The 25,636-nt window shown below is 28.2% G+C and overlaps 2 protein-coding genes across 4 annotated transcripts; one reads left to right on the top strand and one right to left on the bottom strand.

Moving 5' to 3' along the window:
• Positions 1–92: 92 nt before the first annotated feature.
• Positions 93–6,495, bottom strand: LOC123291874 (zinc finger protein 25-like). The gene is made up of 6 exons (XM_044872311.1): positions 6,329–6,495; positions 5,959–6,090; positions 5,714–5,874; positions 3,969–4,401; positions 1,578–1,848; positions 93–559 (listed from the first exon to the last, which is right to left on the bottom strand). The coding sequence occupies exons 1-6, from the start codon at positions 6,473–6,475 to the stop codon at positions 93–95; spliced, it is 1,611 nt and encodes a 536-aa protein (XP_044728246.1). The 5' UTR covers positions 6,476–6,495.
• Positions 5,855–17,876, top strand: LOC123305949 (leucine-rich repeat-containing protein 40-like). 3 transcript variants are annotated; one of them, XM_044887789.1, is made up of 12 exons: positions 5,855–6,068; positions 8,898–9,170; positions 9,937–10,124; positions 10,299–10,502; positions 12,563–12,686; positions 12,761–12,930; positions 13,959–14,101; positions 14,693–14,914; positions 15,448–15,591; positions 15,773–15,961; positions 16,505–16,690; positions 17,618–17,876. In XM_044887789.1, exons 2-12 carry the CDS (start codon positions 8,918–8,920, stop codon positions 17,721–17,723), a joined length of 1,929 nt encoding a protein of 642 aa, XP_044743724.1. In that variant the 5' UTR covers positions 5,855–6,068; positions 8,898–8,917; the 3' UTR covers positions 17,724–17,876. The 3 variants fall into 3 exon arrangements, with proteins under 3 accessions (XP_044743724.1, XP_044743723.1, XP_044743726.1); XM_044887788.1 differs by lacking the exon at positions 5,855–6,068 and adding an exon at positions 8,778–8,825; XM_044887791.1 differs by lacking the exons at positions 5,855–6,068; positions 16,505–16,690; positions 17,618–17,876 and adding an exon at positions 8,778–8,825 and having other exon boundaries at positions 15,773–15,849; positions 15,914–15,959.
• Positions 17,877–25,636: the final 7,760 nt, after the last annotated feature.

Here is a 25,636-nt window from a genome sequence, read left to right as displayed (position 1 = left end):
TTTCTATAGTGCAAATAAATACAAATAATACCATATATTTAAATAAACAATTTCTTTTTACAATAAAAATATTACAAATATTATTCAAAATGTTACGTTGGCGGATTATTCGTAGTATTTACATTATGTTTCTTTGTATGTACTTTAAAATAATGCAACGTTGTAAAACTATTATGACAAATATCACATGAATATAATTTCATACCAGTGTGTGTACGTTCATGTACTTTTAGATCTTTACTATTTGTAAAACCTTTAGTGCACGTTGAACAGATGTAAGGTCTATGTCCAGAATGAAAACGTTCGTGAACAGTTAAGTAGCCACGATCAGCAAATGATTTTTCACAATAACTACATTTATACGGACGATCACCGGTATGTCTACGCATATGTGAACTTAAATGTTGTTTAGTACGACATTGATGTTCACAGTATTCACAACGAAATGGTTTTGCACCTGTATGAGTTCGTATATGTATTGTTAAATGGGATAAACGATCAAATGTTCGTCCACAATATGAACACAGATGACTTTTCACCCTTCTTCTACTGCCTAATTCTGAAAACAAGCATATAAATTGAAATAACTGAAAATAACAACTAACTAAGTTAATTGCTTAAACATCCAGCATACATCAAGTGTAAAAAAATCGGTATCTTAAAATTACTCGAAAAATAATGGCCTTTATACAAAAGTTTGTTCAAAGACCTGAAGTAGTTAAATACAGGTGTTTTTTTAACTTGACATATCCGTGAAACTCGAAAAATAAGTAGGATCCAGGAAAAAGCTTTAAACGAAAAATATTAGTTTCAAAGACACACATCTTATACATGTATTTAATTCGATCTAAGTTTTTAGGTTCAATTATAACCTCACTCTGATTCAAAACTGACAAACACTAGACGAACACTTTAAATAAGAAAGTTGTTCTTTATAATAAAGCAAACTTTTTGTGTAAATCGAATAGTTTAGACAGTAATTGATAGCAAAAATTTAGCTTTTTGCGCTTTTCTTTATTCAATTTGAATAAAAATGGTCTTTATAAAAAAACAAATCACTTTTATTGGAAAATTTTTTAAAAATTGTGCGAATTAACAATTTTGATATGTATAAATAATTTTGGATAAAATTATTTTGTGTCCGTTTTTGTCTAAACTGTACTGTTTGCGGAAAAATATTTCGAACAAAAAATGATACTTTTTAAACTAATAGAGTGAGCTTTATTTTCATTGAGCCTGAAAACCTAGGTCATTTTTAATACCTGCTTAAGATATGCGCCTGTATACCCAATATTTTATGCTTGAAGCTTTTTCGCGTGCCAGGCGAGCATTCTATCACCCAGGAAGCTTGAGGTTAGATTCCTGGTATCGGAAGCAAAAATGTAAAGAAAAACGACTTGATTGATGTTTTGAAGTCCACTTTCTGAGGGTAATTGGTTATTAGTATAACCAAAGTAATATATGCGAGTTGGTCAACATAGATATTATTGATCTTGTATACGATAAAAAAAGAAATAAGAATCGCCAGGTCGTTACAATCTCTAGAAATTATGAATACAGAATATGCATATATTTACCTTTATGATATTGATTTAAATGTTTATTTAAACTTGATTTATCAGTCCAACTTTTTCCGCATTCAGTACAACCAAAAGGTTTTTCTTGTGTATGTAAGCGTGTATGACTCGTTAAACGAAATGATGTCGAAAAAACTTTCTCGCAAAATTCACATTTATATTCTTTTGAATGTATTTTTGAATGATTTTCCAATGAATTTTCATCTGGGAACATTTTTGAACATTTTAAACACCCAAATGGTAAATCGCCATGTTGATTATATAAATGCCTCTGCAACCGATAAATATTTTTGTACAAAATAATATGCAAGGATTTAAAAGGTAGTTTCAGTTTTCAAATGATATAGGTTTGTAAATCCAGTAATCTCAAAGCTCGCATGAGAATTGTTTATAGATCATTTTCAAGAAAAATGATGAAAAATGAACAAACTTTCGAGTGGTCTTAGCAAATTTGTTGTAAAATAATTTTTAAAATTTTGGTACATTTCTAAACTTTATATATAATTTAGGAATAACATTTCTCACCCTTTTAACCCTCCGTACAAAGCGACAAAGGGTGATACAATTTTTGAGCAATAGATTTAAAAACTAGAAACTATAAGTTTTCAAATGAGCTATTGACGTTGCAAGTTCGATGATTTTTTACAGAGATTTGAAATTTTGGTCCTTTAATACTTTTGATGAGTTTACTGATCGTGTCGCGCACGCATAAAAGATTCCATAGTTTGAACTAATTGTAAGTAACAAACAGTAAAAATTATGTTCTTTCGTCAAAAATAAGTCAATTTAAAAGAAAAAAATTTTAGTATCGAAAACATTATTGAGGCGAATATTTCACAAGATATAAGCTCTCAAATATTTGATTAAGCCACCCTTTCCGCTCTCGATTGAGATGAACTCTAAAAATGGTAGATAACCGGTTAGACTGAAAGGAGCTTTCTTTTTGTGCGTCCTCCTTCGAATAAAATGGCGTAGGAGCCATAGCAATCAAGTCAATTCTACAGCTTAGAAGGTGACGAAGAATCACAGTAGCTTTAAAATATTAAGTAAAACTTGAAATATTAGCAGCTAAGTTAAATACTCAAAATATCTACTTAAGTTATTAAAAGTATAATATTCATATGTTTTTTTTATATTTTTAATTCATTGTTTACACCGTTATAACAAAGTAAAAAATATAAATACTGCTTAAAAATGTTGTATTTAAGTGTAAAAAATATTTAAAATACATTATAATTTTGAGATATTTAAACACAGTTTTTTGGCGCTCTCTATTGATGACGTATAAGTACGTGATCTGTCAATTGGTGACAGTTCAATGTATAATTTACACTTTAAAAAAAATGAATTTACAACACAGAATTTACACTCGTTTTCTAATAAAAAGCCGTAGAATTGTATAATTTAATGAAATACCATATAAAATGTAAGTAATTAATATCATACAGTATGTCAACAAATTTGACAAGCCCGTACTATGATGTCACGTCCGTATAAAAATTTGAAGTTCCATTTTAGAAATTTTTTAATGCCCTCACTGAATTTGTACTTTTATTTATTAATTTTAAGTAATTAAAAAGGTATTAATTGCTAAAATAATGGTTTAGTTGAAATGTCAAGTCATTTAAGTTACGGAAGAAAAAATATTTGAACCAAATTTAAATTTCATGAATATTCCCTATTGTCGACAACAACTGATTTGGATATTTAGAGTATTTAAGGTAGTTCCTCCGCGACCGTCCAGTCAAAAAGTTTTGGACTAATACTATCATTCAGTGCATTAACTGTCCTATGACTATTATATATATACCATATATTATTTTCAGAAGACTGTAGTTCCTCACTACTGTTTCTAGTATAAATATAAACACACACACTATGACATATGCCTTTAACATTAGTCTTCATATCTTTTCCACAAAAATCATCGCTAAAACGAGTTATTTATTTAAGTTTTTTATCGAAACTATATGGTAAATAATTTTTATTTTTATTTATATATTTTCTAAATATAGTATTCTACATTATATTAGTTTTTCATAGAGATGGTGGACGTCATTCATTGGTAAATAAATATAATATTTGTAAATTTGTGTATTTTTATACACTTCTCCCATGTACACGTACAAATTGCGTCACTTTTAATTGCTAATATCTCATGTATGGCATGGTAAATCATCTTCTAATTTTAACAGCAAGTGTATTATGAATTAAATATTTTATATTCTGAGTTTTGAGAAATTCTTGGAATATCACTTTCGTGTAGGTACTACCTTAACTTAGTTTACCTAACACTTTGTTATTCTATACATGCTAAGTATACACTCCTTCCACTTCTCATAACTTGCTTGATTACTTTACGAATAAATCATTTAAGTTCAAGAAACTTACATCAAAACTAAGTTTGTTGCTAAAATTTCTCTGGCATTCTTTGCACCTTAAATAATCTTTAATAAAATGGTCATTTTTTCGGTGCAACGCATACTTTAAATAGCTCACAAATTCTGTTTTACAATTATCATAATCACATGCATATTTTTGAGTTGTATGTTGAGCTATATGAGTATCATAATCAGCTTGTGTATTAAACGATTTTAAACAATCATAACAAATTCTTCGAGTTTTCGTTTTATCTAATAGTGTTCGTTTGGTACGTTTTGTATGTTTTCGTATTTTCTTTTTTAATTTAGTATTCTCGTTTCCGGTTGTTTGATGGATTTGTGGCCAACTGTTTGAATTAGTATCTTCAGATAATAAAGTTTCTACTTTCATGTAATGTTCTTCACTCACATCAATTTGTTTTTCTGTAGCATCATCTGCAAGTCTAATAAAAATTTCCATATAAATAATAGGGATAATTTGTCAGATAAAGCCTAACATCGAATTTAACTGTCTGAAATATTTGCTTGATATATTCATCCTAATTTTGATAAATTGTTAGTTTAAGTTACACTTATTTTAGTTTAATTTTTTGACAACCTCAAGATTTTTTATCAAATAACCACCACATTTCAGAGCAAATTAGATAAAACACTAAAAATATTGATCTGTTGAGACTAAGGGTGCCCTAAGGCAGGGGTGGCGAACTTTTATATATCAACGAATCATTTTTTCTAAAGAAATGTTTAATGAGGCCATAGGACGTGAACGAGGGTCTCTCACGTTTGTTCGTGATATGATACTGCATAGTGAAATTTTTGATCGGTGCGTGTCCAAAATATTGTGTCGCGTTCCATCAATGGTACACGTGCCATTGGTTCGCCATCCATGCCATAAGGATACAATAAGAATCATAATCATGTTTAATCAGTAAATTGAGTTAAATCTTTCGCATGAATGAGCAATTAAAACGAGGAAGAGAAAATTATAATAATTTTTTAATAAAATGACCCCTTTGTGGGCAAGAGGCGCACCATTTTTTCAAATGTTAACGGTGAGCCAACCAGGCTTTCGCAATTTATGACGCCATTTTTATTTATTTATTTTTAATTACCATTAGGTAATTAAAAATTATTTGCAAAAAGTATTAAAAATAACGTAATTTTCTTTCATCTCTTTCGGGAAGGGTTAAGTATTTTGAGGAAAAATCATTAATATTTATAAATTTTTGAAAATTTTGCAGATAAAACAAAATTTATAACTCAAGTGACTTGTTATTTAGTGACTATTTTAAAAGAGACACTAATTTATTAGTTTTTCGAGTAAACTCAATTATATACACACGAAGGGCAATACTTTTTAAGCTGTGAGGGTTAAATTATATGCCTATAAATTATATGCCTTTTTCCATTGATTATTATTCACTACAATAATTTTTTTTTTATTAATTCTGTTTGCCGAAACTTCGCTCAGAACCAAAGAACCCCGGACGGAAAGTGCCACTTTTCGCCCCACTGTGCTAAACGAAGTTTCCGCTTTCATATTTGAAACCCTCGGCCTCGCCCAAAGGGATAAAGAACATGAGATCTGAGACATTCTTTACTTTTGCACCCTAAATGTGTAATATACTATTTTTAGTTTGCATAAATCACTTCTATAAACGTTATCAAACTTTTGAGCGGCACGCGGAAGTGTATTTATATTTTTACAAATAAAAGTTATTATGTATTTAAAAAAGGATTTTGCACTTTACGTACATATTATGTTGAATGGGATCAAGTGAATCTCTTACATCACTATCAACATTTCCATAGTGAAATACTTCTGTTTTTGTATCATTTTCCAATTTAACATTTGCAATATTAGAATTATTTGTGCTATCTAAATTGTCTGTAACATAATTTTCTTGCTCGTAGTTCTAATCCATAAAAATAAAAGTATTATGCAAATTATTATATAAAATTTTACATAAATTAAATGAAATTATGATAAAAATTCGTACATAGTCAACTTCTATTTTCATTCGAAGCTTTGCATCTGATTGTTCACAGTCTCGTTTAAAAACATAAGCTGTTTCTAAACGTAATTTACACGAAGAACATAATAAATCAGGTAATCCATCTTCCTTTGAAATCTAAAACAATTATTTATTATATTGGAGAAATTCTAATTGTGTGACATCAGAATTTATATTAAATTTGTATGAAATGAACAAGAATACAAAATACTGTTCAGTAGTTGAAACATTTAAAGACTTATGACATCTTAAAAGTCAAGTGAATTATCAAAATTTTGCTTTCTTAAACGTTATTTAACGAAATAATGGCACGACGGAAATACCTAAGTAAAAAATGATTTCGATAAACACTTACAATTACGGAAGCACAATACATAATCATACAAAATATGGGTTCATTATAGTCTTGGGAAAATTTATCATAAATAGAATACATTTCCTCAGATTTCGATTTTAAACATATTCTACAAATATGATTACCACTACCGGGTAATCGAATCATTATAAAATATAACTTTTTTTAATTCTGACGTTTATGTTAAGCTAATACTTGCAGCTACTTATAGCTATTCATTAACTTTCATAATCTATAATCAATTTAAAAAAGAAAGAAAATTATTTATCAATTCTTTATTTTTTATAATGCTAATAATAAATAATTAAGTTAAATAGTTCATTTGAGCTGAAGCTACTTTTTCTATAAATGAAGAAAATATTCATTAATCATGTGTTTCACACAAAAGTTGTCAAATTTTAATCATATCATTTTTAAGATCTTCAATAAGAGCTAGTGATTAATTTTTTTAAAAGTATCACTCGTTTTGAAACATAGAATTTTTAGTGTCCGACAAAAACCACATTTTTATCAAAACCGAAAAAAAGTTTTGTTAAAATGGAACAGAAATCTCGACTGTTTTCGGATCGAAACCGAAAATCGCAGTCGAGCATAAGTATTTTTAATGTTTGGACTAGGGATTGGCTAATAATAATAATAAATTTTAAATTTATTTTTCGGTAATTTCAATCAATTTTTGATCAAATTTTCTATACACAAGAACGATCCCACATACTTCTTTTTTCCAAACAATTGATGTTTGAACACACCCTACAGTCAATATGTAATAATAATAATAATAAAACACGGGAAATTCAAGGACTCTGTTTACTACAAACAGGATTTTATATTATACGCATATGTTTGGACGACCTTGAAAGTAAATAGTTTGCAAAAATAATATTTTTTAAAACTTAAGCGTTTATTTTCGACTCCTTAAAAATGAATAAATTCAATTTAATGAATTGATAACTATGTGATCGATTTTAGTTAATTTCATATAAAATATTGATGTACAAAATAAATTGTTACAATTGTTGTTTATGGACAGCGTCAAAGTATACAAGTTGTAATATAATACACTGAGAGGAAACGAAAATGAAAAATCTAAGTAAAAATTTTACACAAATCACAATTTTTTACTGAAATATATAAAAAAAAGATATTCTTTTATTTTGATTTGTTAAAAAACAAGTGTTAATCTTTCAAATAAATTATTTTTAAAAATAGTGATAAATTTCATGTTTTAAGTGTCGCACTACATAGCCTATTTTGTGGATGATTTTATTTCTCTTTTTTATCTAAAACTATCTTTGAAAATATAACTTGCCTATACAAAGTGGAGTAGTAATCTTAATGTAAATTAGATTCACTATGTGAAGCTACCTACAATTTTCTACCTTCTATATCTTGTATAGTTTTGGGGAAAATCGAAACTAAAGTTTTAAACCCTAATTTTGAACTTCAACGTGAACACAATAATGATGTTAACGAAAAAATGTTTGAAACAAAAGTTAATTTTTTTTTTAGGAACAGTTTTTTGTTTTTAAACATCTTCTCTTTCTTTTACGGTTTAAAAAATGGGTGCTATGACCAATTGACTTATGTTTGTTGACTTATGTTCCATGACCCAATTGACTTATATTTCTCGTTACGCTCTGAGCATACTATTCAAATTGCAGCTTCATATATCTGAGTTTTTGAGTTATCATGATGACGGCCAGACGTACAAACGGAAATTGGCTAATTAGTGATTTTATAACATATATTCCAAAATTTTGCTTAAGTAATTGTAACATCAATATTTATAACATCAATATAAGCGTTACGAACTTGAGACTAAACTTAAATGTACAGATATATTTCACAGAATATATAAATTTAGTTACCATACACAAATTTAATTTAGGCATTCTGAAATTTTTATAGCATGTATATTAACTATTATTGTATTCTAAAAAAATATATGTAAAACGCCAGACGAGTACATAGGTTTTTAATAACTTCCCGGCGAAATAAAAGTCTTACGCGTATAGGCATAGATGAGAGAGAAAGAGTCTTTATTTTTACTTTAAATAATTAAAAAAAGCAGATTTAAAATAAACAAAAATTAAAAAATTGAGAAACATCCTTAGCTTTTGCTGGTTTAGTTGTTAAATTTTAAGTGTTAAACTAAGTCATAATTTATTAAAAAAATTGAGCTGAATTACAATGAATACTTTTGTAATTTTGTTTTGTTTTCTGCACCTCTCAGTGTACTTAATACTCAATGCATATAAACAATAAAAAAAATTCATCATCTAATTGTTAATAATTGATGCTATTTCCATGACATAATTACAATTATATATGGAATATATTTTTATTTCCTTAAATGGCTAAAACGTAGGTACATATAAATCCAAAATTATATTTTTATATTAAAAATAAATTATTTATAAAAATAAAATACAAATTATACAAATGTAATACATTGTTAAATAAATATTATTGTTAAAAATGAACGGCGCAAAAAAAGGTATATTTTCAAATTTTATTCAATTATTTAATTTTTTTTAAATAATATTTATTTTATATTTTATACCTACAGGCAAACAAAAATTAAAAATTATGTCTGAAGCAGTAGAAAATGGTGAAGCAGACAAATCTAAAAAAAGTACAATTGACGACAATCAATCAGTGAATAGTTTTAAAAGTTCATATTCGGCAAGGAGTAAAATCAGTCATTTAAAACGACCAAACGTAACATCTGCATTTCATCGACAAACCAAAGAAGAGGAATGTGCTTTAATAACACCATCATTTATTAAAGAGGCTCAGAAAACTGGAATTATTAAACTAGTTGCACGTGGAATTCATTCTGGTAATAATGCTCACGTAACATATTTACACCTGTTTTAGAATAATAATACAGATAGGCTCTGGGAAATAAATTTATAAATCATAAATTTTTCGAAGTTATAAGTAAATATTCGAAATATTTACTTATATAATACAAAAATTGATCTAGGGCCTTAAAATTTAGCCCGTTTGTGCGTGCGTTCTGATGAGTTTTATATAGTCGGATAGATCCTTAAAAATGATAAAATAATTCCAGCGGTTTTAGTACTTCTTGTAATAATGTAACGTATTCCTCCCCCACTTTTCGACCATACAATACAATATTAAAATTTAAAAAAAGTATGTAAATAAACCAAATTTCTATCGTACACGATTTATTAATTAGCGAAGGAGATAACATAAACAGATACCATTAAATTTTAGATCGATAGAACGATAGATGAAGTTGCACCGCATTCCCTATCAATGAGTATTGAGTGTAAACTGACTATATTGCAAACCGGCAACGTACATTTTCGGAAAACTTGGATCACTCAGCTAGAAAATGTTTAGATTAATCTCTGGAGTACTAAAATAAATATTTCACATTACTTGAAAATAACCAAACACTATAATTAATTAGAGGTATTAATAGGAAACATAAACATTTTCATAATAAAACTTTTGCCGAAATGCCGACAGCGTTTAATTTTCGAAATAAAGCATGCATAGCTTAATTTTAATCCTCTATCACTCTTGAATTTTAATATTAAATTCTTAAAATTAATAATCATACATTAAAATATTAGTTCCAGAGAAGATATGGAAAATACAAGAACTTCAAGTTGCCAATACAGAGGATCAATATCGATTTGACAGAAAACAAGATTTATCATGGTGGAATCAAACACCAGTTTTTCATTTAGATTTAAGTTCAAATACAATTTCTGAAATTTCTAAGGATATTCAACTTCTTGAGGATTTGGTTTACTTAAATGTAAAGATACTTCTATTTTTCAGTCTGTATGATCACGATAATAAAATGAAAAGTTAATATTAAAGTATTTAAAGAAAATTTTTAAAATTTCGGAAAAGATTTATATTTATATCGTGAGCATATAACTTTAATCTTTAAAAAAAAATTTCATTAAGTACAAATTTTCTTTTTCAGTTACATGATAATTGTTTAACTAAGTTACCCGAGGAAATAGGAAATTTATCTAAATTGGCGAAACTTGATCTTAGTCGTAATAAAATAGCTGTTTTTCCAATCCCATTATGTAAGCTAGTGGAATTAACAACTTTAAATATGTCTCATAATCATTTAACACATTTACATCAAAATTTTACCGATTTAATTATGTTGGAATTTCTGGTAAGATTTCTAGAAAATCAAATCCAATCATGGAAAGTTGCCTCTTGATAAAAAGGTCCAATTCAATTATATTGAAAATGAATCGGAAATTCTATTTTCCACTTATTGTTCCACTACTTTATAAAAACCCCCTCAAAATTTTTAATCAGAATCAATGGAAATTAATAAGAAAAAAATTATTTTTATTTCGTATTCATCCGAATTCATTTTCAATAGGATTAAACCTTTTTTACTGGGGACCATAAATAAAACTTTCCTTATAATTTCTTTTTACGTCTATTTCAAAAATATGCACTTAAAAGTAAAAAATGACAAAAAAAATTTATTCAAATTTCTACGCAATAGACGGTAGTAAAATCTTACGAAAAAAAAAACTAAAATAGCAAAACGCAATGCAAAGCTGATTTTTTGGTATGTTATTTAGACTGCTTAGAGCAATGTAAAAATACATTGCCCTAAGCAATGCAAGCAAAAAACTGTAAGATTTTCTAACTTTTTTCAGTTTTTGCAGTTTAATTCAAAAACTATGACCTTTTGACATTGGTTGTTATTATAATTTTGAAAGTATATTAAATTTGAAACAATTGGCGCCAACACACTATGTATAAAACTTTTTTGGATATGATGACTGTAAAAAATGCTCCTGATAAACAATTAAACAACTTTTGTTTGAAACAATTTTTCGTAAACATCATTGTTTTCTCGTGAGGGTGCAAATTAGAGAAAAACTTGGGTGTACATTTTCTCCAAAAATATAAAAGAGAGAGAGATGAAAATTTGTAGGTAGTTATCAACTAGTAAGCTTTATGAAAAAATTAAAAAAAAAAAAAAAAACGAAAAATAAGTTTTAGAAAACACTTTTCAAAACTAATGGTGGCCAGAAGGCGTTGTGAAGCTGTTTTTTGGTATGTTATTTGAATCTATTAGGGAAGTGTGAAACTACGTTTTGCAAGCAAAAACAAGTGAAAACAAACAATTGACTGAGTTAATTGTTGAAATACCATGCATAGTCATTGTTGATTTCTTTATCACATTATACATACAAACATGTGACACATACATAACTGATTATCAAGTATAGTACATATTATAAAATTTCCGCCTAATTTGCGCCCTCACAGGTAAACAGTGATGTTTACGAAAAAATGTTTCAAACAAAAGTTGTTTAATTTTTGATAAGGAACATTTTTTACATTTAAACTGTTGTTCTATCTCTAACGGTTTATAAGATGGGTCCTACGGACCCAAGATCCAATTGACCTATGATGCTCATTTACGAACTTGACCTCACTTTTTACGTCCTGAGTACGCTGTAAAAATTTCAGCTCGATATCTTTTTTCGTTTTTGAGTTATCGTGTCCACAGACGGACGGACGGACGGACAACCGGAAATGGACTAATTAGGTGATTTTATGAACACCTATGACAAAATTTTTTTCCTAGCATCATTACTTTTAAGCGTTACAAACTTGGGACTAAACTTAATATACTATGTATATTTCATATATACATGGTATAAAAATGTTGTAGTACTTGCGTAGTACGTGAAAAACTTAAAAAAGTCCGAAAATTTGAACCACAACCTAAGGGGTCCAAATAACATATAAAAAAGCAGTTTTACATCGCGTTTTGCAATTTAAATGTAAAATTTGATCGGCGTTATATATTTCTATAATAATAAGTAAAAAAAATATTGCTTCGTTATTTTATTTAATGCTATTAATGAGAGCAGCAGTCCCAGTGCGTCGTTTGTTTGCCTGTGAATTTTTATGTCGACCATAGGTTTGTGTAGTAACCAAATGGATTCGATGATTATATTTTAGTTTGTCAATTCCTTTGCTAATTGCGTAGAAGTGATAATGAAAAAACGCTGGTGCGAATCAAACATTTGAATTTATTTTTTGCGATTGCATAAAAAAAAATTCATAATAATTTTCAAAACCAAATAGAAAAAGTTTTGTAGTTTTATGCCAGAGTTTAATTTTTGTAAATTACATTTTTTACTTTTTAATGTCATTTTAATTTTTGTATATATTAAACTATACATCTTGTAATTCTAGGATTTATCTGAAAACAAAATAAATAAATTACCAAGAGGGATGGGATTTTTAATACGATTAGTTGATTTAAATTTAAGCCATAATGTACTAACATCTTTACCTCTAGACATTGTTAATCTTCGAGGTTTGTTTTAATAACCTTTATATTTAATTTTCTAGATAATAATATTAATAATAACTTATATTCTTTCTTTCAAGATCTAACAAAATTGGACATTTCTTATAATAATTTGAAATTATTACCGGAAATGGGTGAATTGAGAAGTTTAGAATATTTATATGCAAATAATAATAATCTCATTAAAATACCAAGTATGACAGGATGTAATAATTTGAAAGAATGCTATTTTGGATTTAATGAGATTGAGGTAATTCATTTCTTCCACCTTAAGACAAATTCATATGTAGTTCTTTAGTTGCAAGTCGAATCCTTGTTCTATTCAAGAATCGCTGCAAAGTCAAGGAAACTTTCATATAACTATCGCAAACAAGTTAGGTTCCAGTTGTGTTACAATTGCAATGCATCAGTGAACAAAAGACTTAATTGTATTAATATCAAAATAGTAATCCATTTTAGGGTATATTGGGGATACTCGTTTTATTCTATAATATGTTTTCAATTTAATTTTTCCTTTTGTCACCAGAGAATCACCATTAATAAAATTAAGTTACCGAGCCAAAGGTACTAAAAATTTTAAGCTTGTTTTCTCCGAGAAATTTCAATCAAATTTGATGAAAGGTTAAAGGAATAAATAGTTTTCTATTTTGGACGTAGAGCCAGTGTACATTTCATCTCATTTTATCAAGAACAAAAATTTGATAGGCCGTTGTCTAGGCCGCGACCTCAACGTACACTATATTCAGATTTTATAGATGGATTTTCCTCATAATATATTACAACTGTGCATATAATTAACAAGTTTGCTTCGCTTTTATAATAATAATAATCTTCATTCAAAATATATGTCGTAGCCAATTTCTTGATTAGGCGTTCAATTGACAGCCTAGAATCTTTACTAAACGACGATATTTAACTAGTGGCTTCAACGATATTCTACCATTAAATCAAACAGTTAGACAAATGATTTGGATCGATAAAGTTTAACTATTTGCCTAGCCTAATCATTTAAATTTAGTTCCATTTTCTGCCACCTGGTGCTGAAAGTCACACTGTTACTACTTAGCGTGCGTAAGCGATAATATTGTTGTAGTTTCTCACAGTTTGATTGCGTTTACGCAAAAAAAGAACAATGGAAAAGTGTAGTTATTAAAGGTTGGAACCAAGTATCACTCAGATACAAGCCATATCTCGAAGTGCACTTTAAATTAAGTCTCCATTTCGAGTGTGTTCTGTACAAATATACAATAGTAACTTGTGTTTTTTTTTTTTTTGCAGGCTCTACATTCAGATATGTATCATGACATGAGAAGTGTAAAAATATTAGATTTACCAAATAATAAACTTGAAGAAATTCCTGAGGGTATTTCAGTCATGCAAAATTTAATACGATTAAATTTGCAAAACAATTCTTTAATTTAGTAAGTAATTGTACATTTTTGAGGATGTATTAAATCACACTCAATATTCACTCATAGTCTAAGCGTAGTCCTTTTTGCTAATAAAAAAATTCGTTACAGGGCAAACTCAGCGGGAAAGAGTCGATAAAAAAGCTACAAATGTTGGGTAAAAAATCAAACAGATGAATGTTTGTCAGTGAAGAGGGGTGGTGATTTAGAGGGGTGGTGATTTAGAGGGGTGGTAAACGGTTTTAACATTAACCCCTTTATCAACCCTTTCCTGCTGAGTTTGCCCTGTAACGAATTATTTTGTAAATTGACTACTTTTTGAGGTAGCACGCTTAAATCTATCAAGAAAAATATCAATACAGACTATTGATTTCATTTTTAAAGACCTGAAAACGATTAAAATATAACGGACGGAACTTACATAAGGGTTCTATTTTTGCCATTTGGTAACTGAACTCTACACCGTATAATTTTATTTTGATAAAACCCTTATATAAATTCATTTCTTGAAAAAAATGTTTTTCATCAAATTTGAATAAAGTATAGAGATCTATAAATGTAATTATTTGGGATAGTTTTTTGTTTAATCTTTGGTTTTTTTAGTTTACCAAATACATTATGTTTGCTACCCCATTTGCAAACGTTAACTGTAGATGGAAATAAGTTTCGTACTCTGAGACGTGATATTATACAATGTGGTACCTCAAGAATATTAAAATTTTTACGTGAAAGATATGATAGTGATATGGAACAGTTAAAAAATTTTAAAGATATTGAAAGAAAGCAAGAAGTCGTTCCTGGAGATTCCAGTATCTTTCCAGACAGGTTTGTATTAAAAGTTAAAGGAAATTTTTTAGCAGATTTTAATACTTTGGCGTGGTACATAATTCGAGTATTATCATATCATGTTTCTAATTGGAATCCTGTCAATAATGCTTTCAAAATTGTAAGAAATCCGACAAAATTAAATAAAAACTGAAAAGAAAAAAACCAAGCCTAGTAGTTTACATAACGATTTTAACAGTTGAGGCCCATTAAAATCTAAACCAGCTTAAACCTTCCCAATAATATACTGGATTTGTTTTTATCTTTTCATTTTTTTTAACATAGAAGGTTTTTTTGATTTTTAAAATTTTTTTATTTTCAATTTCTGTAAATGATAATCTGCACCATTGTGCATTATATTCAATGCAGGAACAAAACAACCTCATTTTAAATTGTTTTTATTTTTTAAAATCGCTTCCATAAAATAATTGGCTGATTTTTTTTTTTTGCCATACTCTAGGTTCAGAGAATTTTAGAAATTTCGAGTCTTCAGTAAATCTAAAAATTCAATTACCTTATTTTAACATTTTTAGGTACAGCATGAAAATATCGCGATCGTTAAACATAGCAAATAAGGAATTGAGTTATGTACCCGATTCAGTATTTGAAGATTTTGCTCAAGTTCAAGCGGATACTATTGATATTTGTAAAAATGATTTAACACAAGTACCTAATGGGTAGGTATGGCTTAGTTTTTCTAAATACCATTTTCAACAAATTTTGACTGTTTTGGCTAAATGAAAAATCAAGTCAAAGTCGGTTTGAAAATCATTGCACGTATGTTGCAGAACTAGAAATTTTTTTTCTGTAAAATTCATTTATGAAAAAATTAGTATCAAATAGACTTTTTATTTTCAGTATTGGATTGACCAAAGACACATTAGTATTATTAAATTTAAGTGCCAATAAAATTACTGAATTACCAGACTTTTTAAGTGAGTGTATCCACTTGAAATATATAAATTTAAGTAAAAATTTAATTACTGAGATACCTTCAAGTTACAGCAACCTAAAACAACTTCGTGAATTAAATTTATCAAATAATAGGTAAGAATTTATTAAAAAATTGACATAAAACGCTCTATTAAACGAAAACCCTCATTTCTTTGATGATGTACTAAAAACATTAAGCTCCGTTTGTTTAAACATCAAAACACTATTTCATCAAATGTTGATAATTATTTATCCAAAATTAAATGTAAGAGTCAGGGTATTATTCGATCACCCAAGGCGCCCTTGAGCATAATAGAATTTTGAATCCAATATGAAAGCTAAAACTACAATTGTTTATATCTTAGAGCATCTAGTATTCCCCTCCAATCTCTAGTTGAGTAGTAGTGGAAATGGTCATAAATATCTTTTATTACCTCTTAATAAACTAATAGTCAACCCAAGGATAAATTTTCGATATAATAAGTCTCCGCGTTAGCTCAGTTTGTACCTCTTTCTAGCAAAACAGAATTTAACATGAATTATTATGTCAAACTTAGTGCATGACGTCAAATATTAAGTCCCACCTCTCATACATTTACTCATCGTTTTCCTCTAATTTTTTTACGAATTATTAAATTTTTATTTTTTATTTTTAAGATTTCAAGAAATTTCCAAAGCAATTTACGGAATTGAAAGATTAGAAATATTAAATTTGAGTAATAATCAAATTACTAGTATTGATGCAGAATCTTTGCAAGCACTAAAAAATTTAGCTATCTTGGATTTAATGAATAATAGTATTACTCATGTACCACCTATCTTAGGCCATATGAAACAATTAAGGTAATACTCTTTTCCTTTAAAATTTATAATAACCAAATCACAGACTGACTTAAATTATTTTAATTATTTTTTTTCAACCCTCGACGCAAAAAGAGGGGTTCTATATGTCTGACAGCTATTAGTGTGTGTCTGTCTGTCTGTCAGTGGCATCGTAGCTCCTAAAAGATCACAAAGCACATGCAGAAATTTTTCAGGTTGACCCAACACGAATCATGTTCAAAAGATGTTCCAATATGCAATAGTAAGTTTAAGCACCATTACGTCATTTTTGCGCGGTACAGATGAGTACAGGTAAGAATATGAAAGTCACATAGGTGCATACTATATATATGTATTTGAGTATTATATGTATGTATGTATGTATATTATCCTGGCAGTAAATAAATAAATAAATAAAATAAAACATCCCTTGCTATCTCACCACCAAACGGCGTAGCTAGACAATCTCTGCATAGATCTTCGAACAAAAATTACATAAATGCCGTACAGAAATAAACACGTAAGTCTTCGAAAATTGAAGGGAGATTATAAATTTTTTTAACTTCCGGTTCCGAAGTTACATGATTTATTTCTGCAGTTATTTACGATAAGTTATGTAGTTATTTACGATACAAGTGAGATAAAAGCATTATTAACAATCGCATCCGTTATTTGCGTAGCACAAGTTGGGAAATACAGAAGTACGTTAAAATATGAAAATAAATGGTAATTATAATTTAAATTTTGTCATGAGTTATTGATAAGACTAGAACATTATCGTGACATTGCCAGTCTCTTATACCATAAGTAAAAATTATTGTTTTCATTCAACTTAAATATTCAATTGTTGTGGTCGATCTCTTAAGACTATTAATTTGACTAAATCTAAAATTATGATCACAAAAAAAAAGGTCTGGACTAAATTAACTAAATATTTTTTATTTTCAGAGCTTTAGAATTAGTAGGAAATAGTTTTCGACAACCGTCACACGCTGTGCTTCAAAAAGGAACTGAATCTTTACTAGCGTATTTGCGTGATAAAATTCCTACTTAAATAAAAACATTTAATTAGTTAGTGAGTAATATTTATGTTGTCCATGCCATTTTGTTTAAAGATACATTATTGTTTTCTTTTTTTAATATTATTTTATTGTTTTGTGCTTAGTTCAAGCTTTAAGTTATTTTTTTTAAAATTTACCAAAAATATGTCACCAAAGATTAAATTTTAATAAATTAATTAATATTTACAAATAATATTGAACTTGTTTTATTTTTCATATCTTTCCCCCATTTTAAAATATTCAGGCCAGGCTTTTTCAGTTTAGAATATCTGTAAGAAATGAAAATGTTTCAAAATTGAGAAAAATTTCTGCCTCCACAAAGAGGCCTGCGTGAACGGTTTTGTACATCTTGTACCGTTAATTTGAAGGTTGCAAAACTTTAGGCCATCACTATATATGCATCACTGTTTATTTCTCGTCAACTATTCTTGGTCTCGGCTAAGTAAATAAATTTGTTTATACTGACCTTCAAGTATCTCCAGTTCTAGCAGCATTTAACAGTAGTTCTAAGTTATGTCATATTCTAAGAATGTGAGAAATTGATGGGGATTGCTTTCTTAGATGGTGCATATGATATTCCTATTGTTACGGTTATCTTGTGGATAGAAACTGAAATAACAATAAATTTTATAAATAATTTCCGTTTTAATCAAATGATTTTTATTTAAAAAAAAAAAAAAACTTTTAATACCATGCAACATTAAATTTTTAATAGTAATGGATAATATTTACCTTCATAAATACACTGCCTGGCTCCCGTAGCTTCGTGAGAGTATATCCATGATATAATCATTCACCCTATAATGCCGCGGATCCACCAGCAAAGCAGAAAAGTAGGAACGACTTCTATTTCATATTGAAATAGAAGTTATGATTTCCTATTGAAATAGAAGTTATGAATTAATTCGGCAGTGGAACTCGCTGCGCTCGCATACAGCTCTAATAAATATCTATTCGCAATACCTGAATAATAATAAATAATACCTTTATACTATTCAAATAGCTGTTCACAATTCTAGATAAATATGGTGTATGCGAAAATAAATAGATTTGAATAGTAAGATGTAATGTAATAATATATTATTTTAAATCGTTCTTTTTGTTATTCTAACAGTATATATAATATATAATCGAATAACAAATGATAAATCATTTTGGGTCTTTGTTAACCGACAATGAGAAAATTGCAACTGAGAATGTCGGACAATGAACATCCTGGTTATTTTAAGGTGGAGCGATATTATAATCCATTTTTATTCGATTATCTTCCTTTTGCAACTCCGAATTTTTTTATGTAACAGTCTGGCTGCAAGGACATAACGAACACATGTATAAAACAGCAACGATTATACGAACACGGCTATACGAATTGATGTCGACCTTCACCTATCTGCCTACCGAATGAAACTTTTTTTTTTTTTAAATATAAAATTTAAAGAAATATGCTTGCAACGGATTGCTTAACAAAATGTTTTCAAGACTACTTACAAAAAAAAAAAATAATAATAATAATAATAAAGATACCAAATATTTAAAAATACCAAAAGTAAAATTTTTTGGAACCTTACACTGATTTGTTAAAAAGAAATATGCAGCAACTGAGTTTTCTGCCTCTTTTCGTTCACTGTTATCGCATATATAAAAAATAATAATAGTAATTACGTTCATATGTTAATTCAATGAATCGTATATCAAAATAAAAACAAGTGAAAACAAACAATTGACTGAGTTAATTGTTGAAATACCATGCATAGTGTTGATTACTCTATCACATTGCACATACATATACAATTTATATAATACATACTATAAAATTTACGCCTAATTTGCGCCCTCACGGGTAAACAGTGATGTTTACGAAAAAATGTTTCAAACAAAAATTGTTTAGTTTTTGATAAGGAACATTTTTTACATTATCTTGTACTAATACGATTCTACTTACCTGTGTATATTATTTCGATTGAAAATGATATGACTTGCTAGTATTGGTCATCTATTCAAACATCGGTCTACGTCTCTAAGAAAAATAGTCCGAGATTAAAAATACATATAATACTGTAGGACTCGGAAGATATTGGGCAAAATTAGCAGATCTGTAAATCATATCACGCCCAGATACTCATAAAGTGTTCTAAAATCGTCATAATCATAGGAAAATAATTTTTCACTGAAGAAATCGTGCAGTGTCATATCAGTTGGAAAAAATGCAAGATTAGAGGCAATTTTCGTTCTTACCTAACGTAGTATTAATGTATATTATATAAATAGCACAATGTTCAGCTTTCTATGGAATAATTCAAAGAAAAAAGTGATCTAAATTAATTAAAAATTCAAAATACTCGCAATTTTTTTAATTATTGAATAAACGGTTTATTTTTTAATTCAAAAATTTCAGTCTTTTAAAATTAATACATACATTGAACAAAAATTTCGCTCATGGTCAGGACCGTATTTATGCAGGCACGTATATAGAAAGCAAAACTTTATTATCAAATAGAAATGAAAACAAAAATTATAAATGGTATCGTTTATCAAAAAGTATTCTTAAACGGATATTGAAAATAGATTGAGCAGAGCCTATACTAACTGAACTACCTATCGAACTAACAAACACTGAATGTAGCATTAGTTGATCATTAGAAGTTATAAAAAAGCTCACTCTGCCGGGCCATATCCTAGTGAGATGAGAAAATGATTTCAAAGCATTTTTTAAGGGGGGGGGGGGCTATCACTCATTAAATTAATGTCATTTTATTTACATCGTATAATAATTAAACATCGCCATAGCACCCTGGTAGAAGAAAATTTTTCCTTTAATTTAATATGCTATTCTTCCATTAGTTCCATAGGTCATCTCCAGAAATTACCAATTTCGCAGGCGCCCCGCGCTTTTCACCAGGGTACTATGAGGCAAACTGATTTCTAAATTATTATACTATGCAAATACAATAATATAAATATAAAATTTAATTCATCATCCATCGATAGGTGAAAACACCTTTTTAAAAAGGACAAGTGAGCAATTTTTATATCCTCTAATGATAAACTAACGCTACAAAATCATAATTCCGTTAGTTCGATAATTAGATCATTTGGTTTACCTCCGTCCGATCTGTAAAGGCATGTGCTTATAAAAATAGTGAACTATTTACGTAGTTTTCATAAATAAAATTATTGTTGTATTCTTTTAATTATTAAAAAATGCGCAAATCCTTTAAATGCGACCCTTCACATGAAATTCAAGTGTTTTGATAAACCAATTGAAACACTAATATTTTACAAAATACATGGTATTCAAATAGATCCCATAAAATTATAAAATTTTATTTCTTTTCAAATCGAAAATAGTAATAACACAAGCAATCAATAATATAGAAGAAAAAAACTAAATTTTACGTAAATAAAATTTCTTCTTAAAATTAATTTGAAAAAATGGTCATTATTATTTTAATTTTTTCACAAATTTAAAAAACATCAAATTATTGCGTTACATACATCTTAAATGTATTGCTATTTGTTTTATTGTTAGATATAAGATGTGTGACGGTATTGTCATATAAAAAGTATATATGAAATATGTACAGGTAGGTCCATCAGTGGGTAACAATTTAAAGTGGGTATTATTTTCAGATTGGAAAAAGTAGGTGTGATATGTGGGCGGATCTGTAGTGCATAGCCAATTGACTAAATCTACCGGATTTTGATAAAGAATTCGATAAATTTTTGTAAATGGCTATTTTTTTAAATAGGTTTTTTTTGTTGTAAAAAATACAGAAAACAAGTCTTCTGTTTCTGAAACGATCCTCGCGTACTTCAGCTCGCGATTTTACTGGAACATTGTTTTCTTTGGTGACCTTTTCTTGAATATCTCTGCTTCTATTGATCGGATTGAGACGAATAAAAAAAAAGAATTGTTTATTAAGAATTTCTGCATCGACCTTGTCGACTATCAAACCCTGTACATAGTAAAATAATCTCAAAAGCTCCAGAAAACCCTTGTAACCTCATATTTTCTTCAACTTTCACTGATAACTTTTTGAAAAATGAAGGAATTAACTTATGTTCATAAAAAAGGGTGATAAATTTTAGCCCGATATATAACCTAAATTTTTCTTTATCAAAATCCGGTAGATTTAATCAACTATAGCCTCCGATTTACGAAAATGTTGGGAAATATTTAAAATTAACTTCCATTTGAGTATATGCAATTGTGTTCTTAACTTTCTCATAATTATACAACAAACACTCACTTTGAAAGTAAATTTGAAATATTTTCATTTTTAAAACGGTAAACTATTCATATTATTAAATTGGAAGTTAAGCAATACAGATTTGTCTGCAGACCGCATTCGGTAGTTTCCACAATCTGGAAATAACACCCACTTAAAAAGTTACCAATTAATAGACCACCATATATCTGTTTCCAGATACAAAGAAAGTACATTATAATTATAGAGATCATTAAAACACCATATAATATTCGTGTAAATTATAAATTATATAAAGAAGGTACGTAAAATTAGGTTGATTTCATCGTATATAAAAAATTTTAATTGCGCTGGTCCACAAAATTTGATTTTGTATTTACATGCGAAGTAGGTAAAGTTAAGTTGACGTGTTAAGATTAAAAGATTTTATTCTAAAAGTGCACAAATATCATCTTTTCCCTGTGTTTGAAATTGTAACATCGCAGAGTATTTTATACCCACAAAACGAATCAAAGTATTACAGTACTCTCCTACTTATACATAGAGAAAATACTTTCGTAGACCATTAAAGTATATTTTAATTTTTGACTCCCCGAAAAATTTTACATACTAATTAAGCAATTTGCTTAGCTGTTGTTGCATGAATCACTTTGGCACTTGTTGTAGAAGTTGACTATTTTTGTCGATATTTTGAACGATTTTTCGAAAATCAATAAAAAATTGTACAAAATATGATTAAAAATCGACAGAAATGGTCAATTTGAGGTACTATTATGTTTATGTTCCTAAACAGAAATCAGTATACTAGGTAGAATATTTAATGTTATCTATCAGTCATACTGGTATTTGGTTTCGTAAATTCCTTTTTAAAAACCAATAAACTAGCTAGTAATACGGCTAAATTGTTAGCTTACGAGAACCCAACCAACCTCGTTTTAAAAATCAATTCATATTCTTTTTTAAATTCCTAATAACAATATAGGAAAATATTAAATATTTCTAGAAATTGGTAATAATTCTAGGAAATGTATTGAATATTTCTATTTTTTTTTTCTTTTCTATGGTTCTGAAAGCTATCTACACGATTTTTGCTAGCTAGTTAGTTTATATCATCAATAGTTGATAATATAAGCATCTGGTTTGGCGTTAGCTGATAATGTTATATAGTACTGGCCAGTAGTTTGTTGTAGTATTTAGGAACAGAAGTGTATAAGTACGAACTTGTGAAAAAACTAAAATCAAAATATAGCCTAAGTTTTTAGTTTTATTAAAATAACAGGACAACAGTGACAATTTTACGCACCTTCATGAACACAGGCTATTAACTCAACCTCAACCATGGGTGTGTTAAAAATACAACAACGTATTTTAATTTTTCTCTTGAAATTTTGTTCACCAATACTTACAAATTAACAAACAATTTCTCGAAATTTTGAAAGTACAATGTTTTTTAAGCTAATAGCAGCCATGGCAGTCCTTCTATCTGCATATATGAGTTGAAACCCTCTGTAACCGAGTCGAGATAAGGGATGGATATTGGTGGATATTATAAGCGCGTATAAAATTAACAAATAACAACTCGGATCATGTATAATACTTAAATCCTCTTCCTAAATACAAGGCGTGATTCATAACGGCTTGGATTTAGGAACAGACCTTTGAATAGGGTGTATAGGTCGTTCAAAACGACACGAGACTGTTCAAGAAAGTGTAGATTTGTGTTTATGTATGTATCTTGCGTTCAATAAAAACGCGACACTATCAATAAGTATACATTTCGTTTTGTTCGACTTATATGTATCTCTTACCTTCTTTATAATTAAAGGTATTTCTTTATCCAACTTCTTGTTTAAAATAGTAAAATTAAAATACGACGTTGCATTTCTAATAACTTCAAGGTTAGGAACAAATCGGTAACACACTGTGTATAGTTCAATACAAAAATTTAATAAAAGAACATATTATGACTGATCCAAAATTTTCAAAATTTAAATTTGAATTTTGATTACAACTTTTATTGTAATACAGACTAATAGAAATAATCTATATATGGACATGCAACCATAAATTAGAGAGAGAGAAATGAAAAAATACAAGTATGTAGTTACAAAAAATATTTGTTATTTCTTATTTACAATTATTATTTACATTTCACTAGGAAAATATGTTTCAATGTTAGCAGAATAAGTAATGGAATCGAATACTAAAAATAATTGATTTTGTCACAGTTAATTTATATAAGCAAAATTATATAAATGAATAAATTTAAACATAGATTCAAAAGGTCGTCAAAACGTTAATTGTACAAGTTTTGCTCTAGAATGATTATACAATTATCGTGGATTGCTTATGTGAACATTTTGGTGGTCGAATTGAATTTTACAGTTTCTCACATAGCAAATTTTAAGTGCTTGACACAATATGTATATTAAATACCAGACTGTAATTAGCGCGATTTAAAATACACGGGCTTATATACACTATGTGGTCGCATATAGCGTTATATAGCGCATAAATCGAAACGACAATAAATTACATATATTATTAATTCATAATGTATATAATGATTTTTACTGAGTCGGTCATCTACTTAGAAATTCTATTGTAAACATACAGAAGAGAAACTACTGCAGGTAGGAGGTTTGTTGTTGATGAGGTTTTATTTTAAAACGCTTTTTGTTCTTATAAGACTTCTCATAATAAACAAATTTGTCGCAAACTACGTTAGAATAATTTAAAAAAATCGTAATAAAATATAATAAACCACAAGCCCATGATACAATTTTTCGGGTGAAATGACCCATCAAGAATAATATTGACAAAGATGCTTCTTACAGGTGAGAATATGAATGTCACATTCCTTGGTGTCTCACCCCTGCACCACCAAACATGCACGGCGTTGCTGGATACTAGCTTTGCATAAATATTTGAAGCGAATTACAAAAATGGCGTACAGAAATAAACACGTAGGGCTTCGGAAATTGACGAGAAATCAAAAATTTTTTTAAACTTCCGGTACTGAAATTACCAGGTTTATTTTTGTACGGAATTTATGTAATTCGCTTTGAATACCTATGCAGAGTTAGTATCCAGCAACGCTGTAAATGAATAAAAGTTGTAATTTTTGAAAAACGATCACTTTTAACTTAGCCTTACATCTACAAATATATAACTGTGAAGAAATCGATATTCACGTTTATAAGATGTTAATGTTTAATCATTTTTGGCAGTGTTCAAGAACATAAGATGCTAATTGTTATGCAAACTTCAATATTTAAATGAACTGTATAATCTTTTAAAAATTCGTATTAAACTTGAGTAAATAGAATTCAATTTAAACATTTCTTTAAATTAAACCAATGGATAAAAGCGGTTATCATTTATTGTTGTTTTAAAATAATAATAATAATATATTACTTTTTTTCGGATTTAATTCACCTCAGCGTTGGAAGTCATTAAATATATGTTGCTCCAATAACAAATATAAGAGAATTTGACGATTTCAACTTTAATTAATAAGTCTCTATCGCCAGTATATCGCTTTTTTTATAAGCGTAATATCTTATTAAAAAAGGATAATTACCTGAATTTTAATTTTGAATTAATAAATAAATGTAAGAATATACTTTGCACTATTGAATACTCAAATGGTTCGCACTGTGGAATGGAAAATTTTATGTGACCATGGATGTTACATA

The sequence above is a fragment of the Chrysoperla carnea genome, chromosome 1 (assembly GCF_905475395.1).
Source record: "Chrysoperla carnea chromosome 1, inChrCarn1.1, whole genome shotgun sequence".
Lineage (NCBI taxonomy): Eukaryota > Metazoa > Arthropoda > Insecta > Neuroptera > Chrysopidae > Chrysoperla > Chrysoperla carnea.
This window is presented reverse-complemented; position numbering and strand designations above follow the sequence as displayed.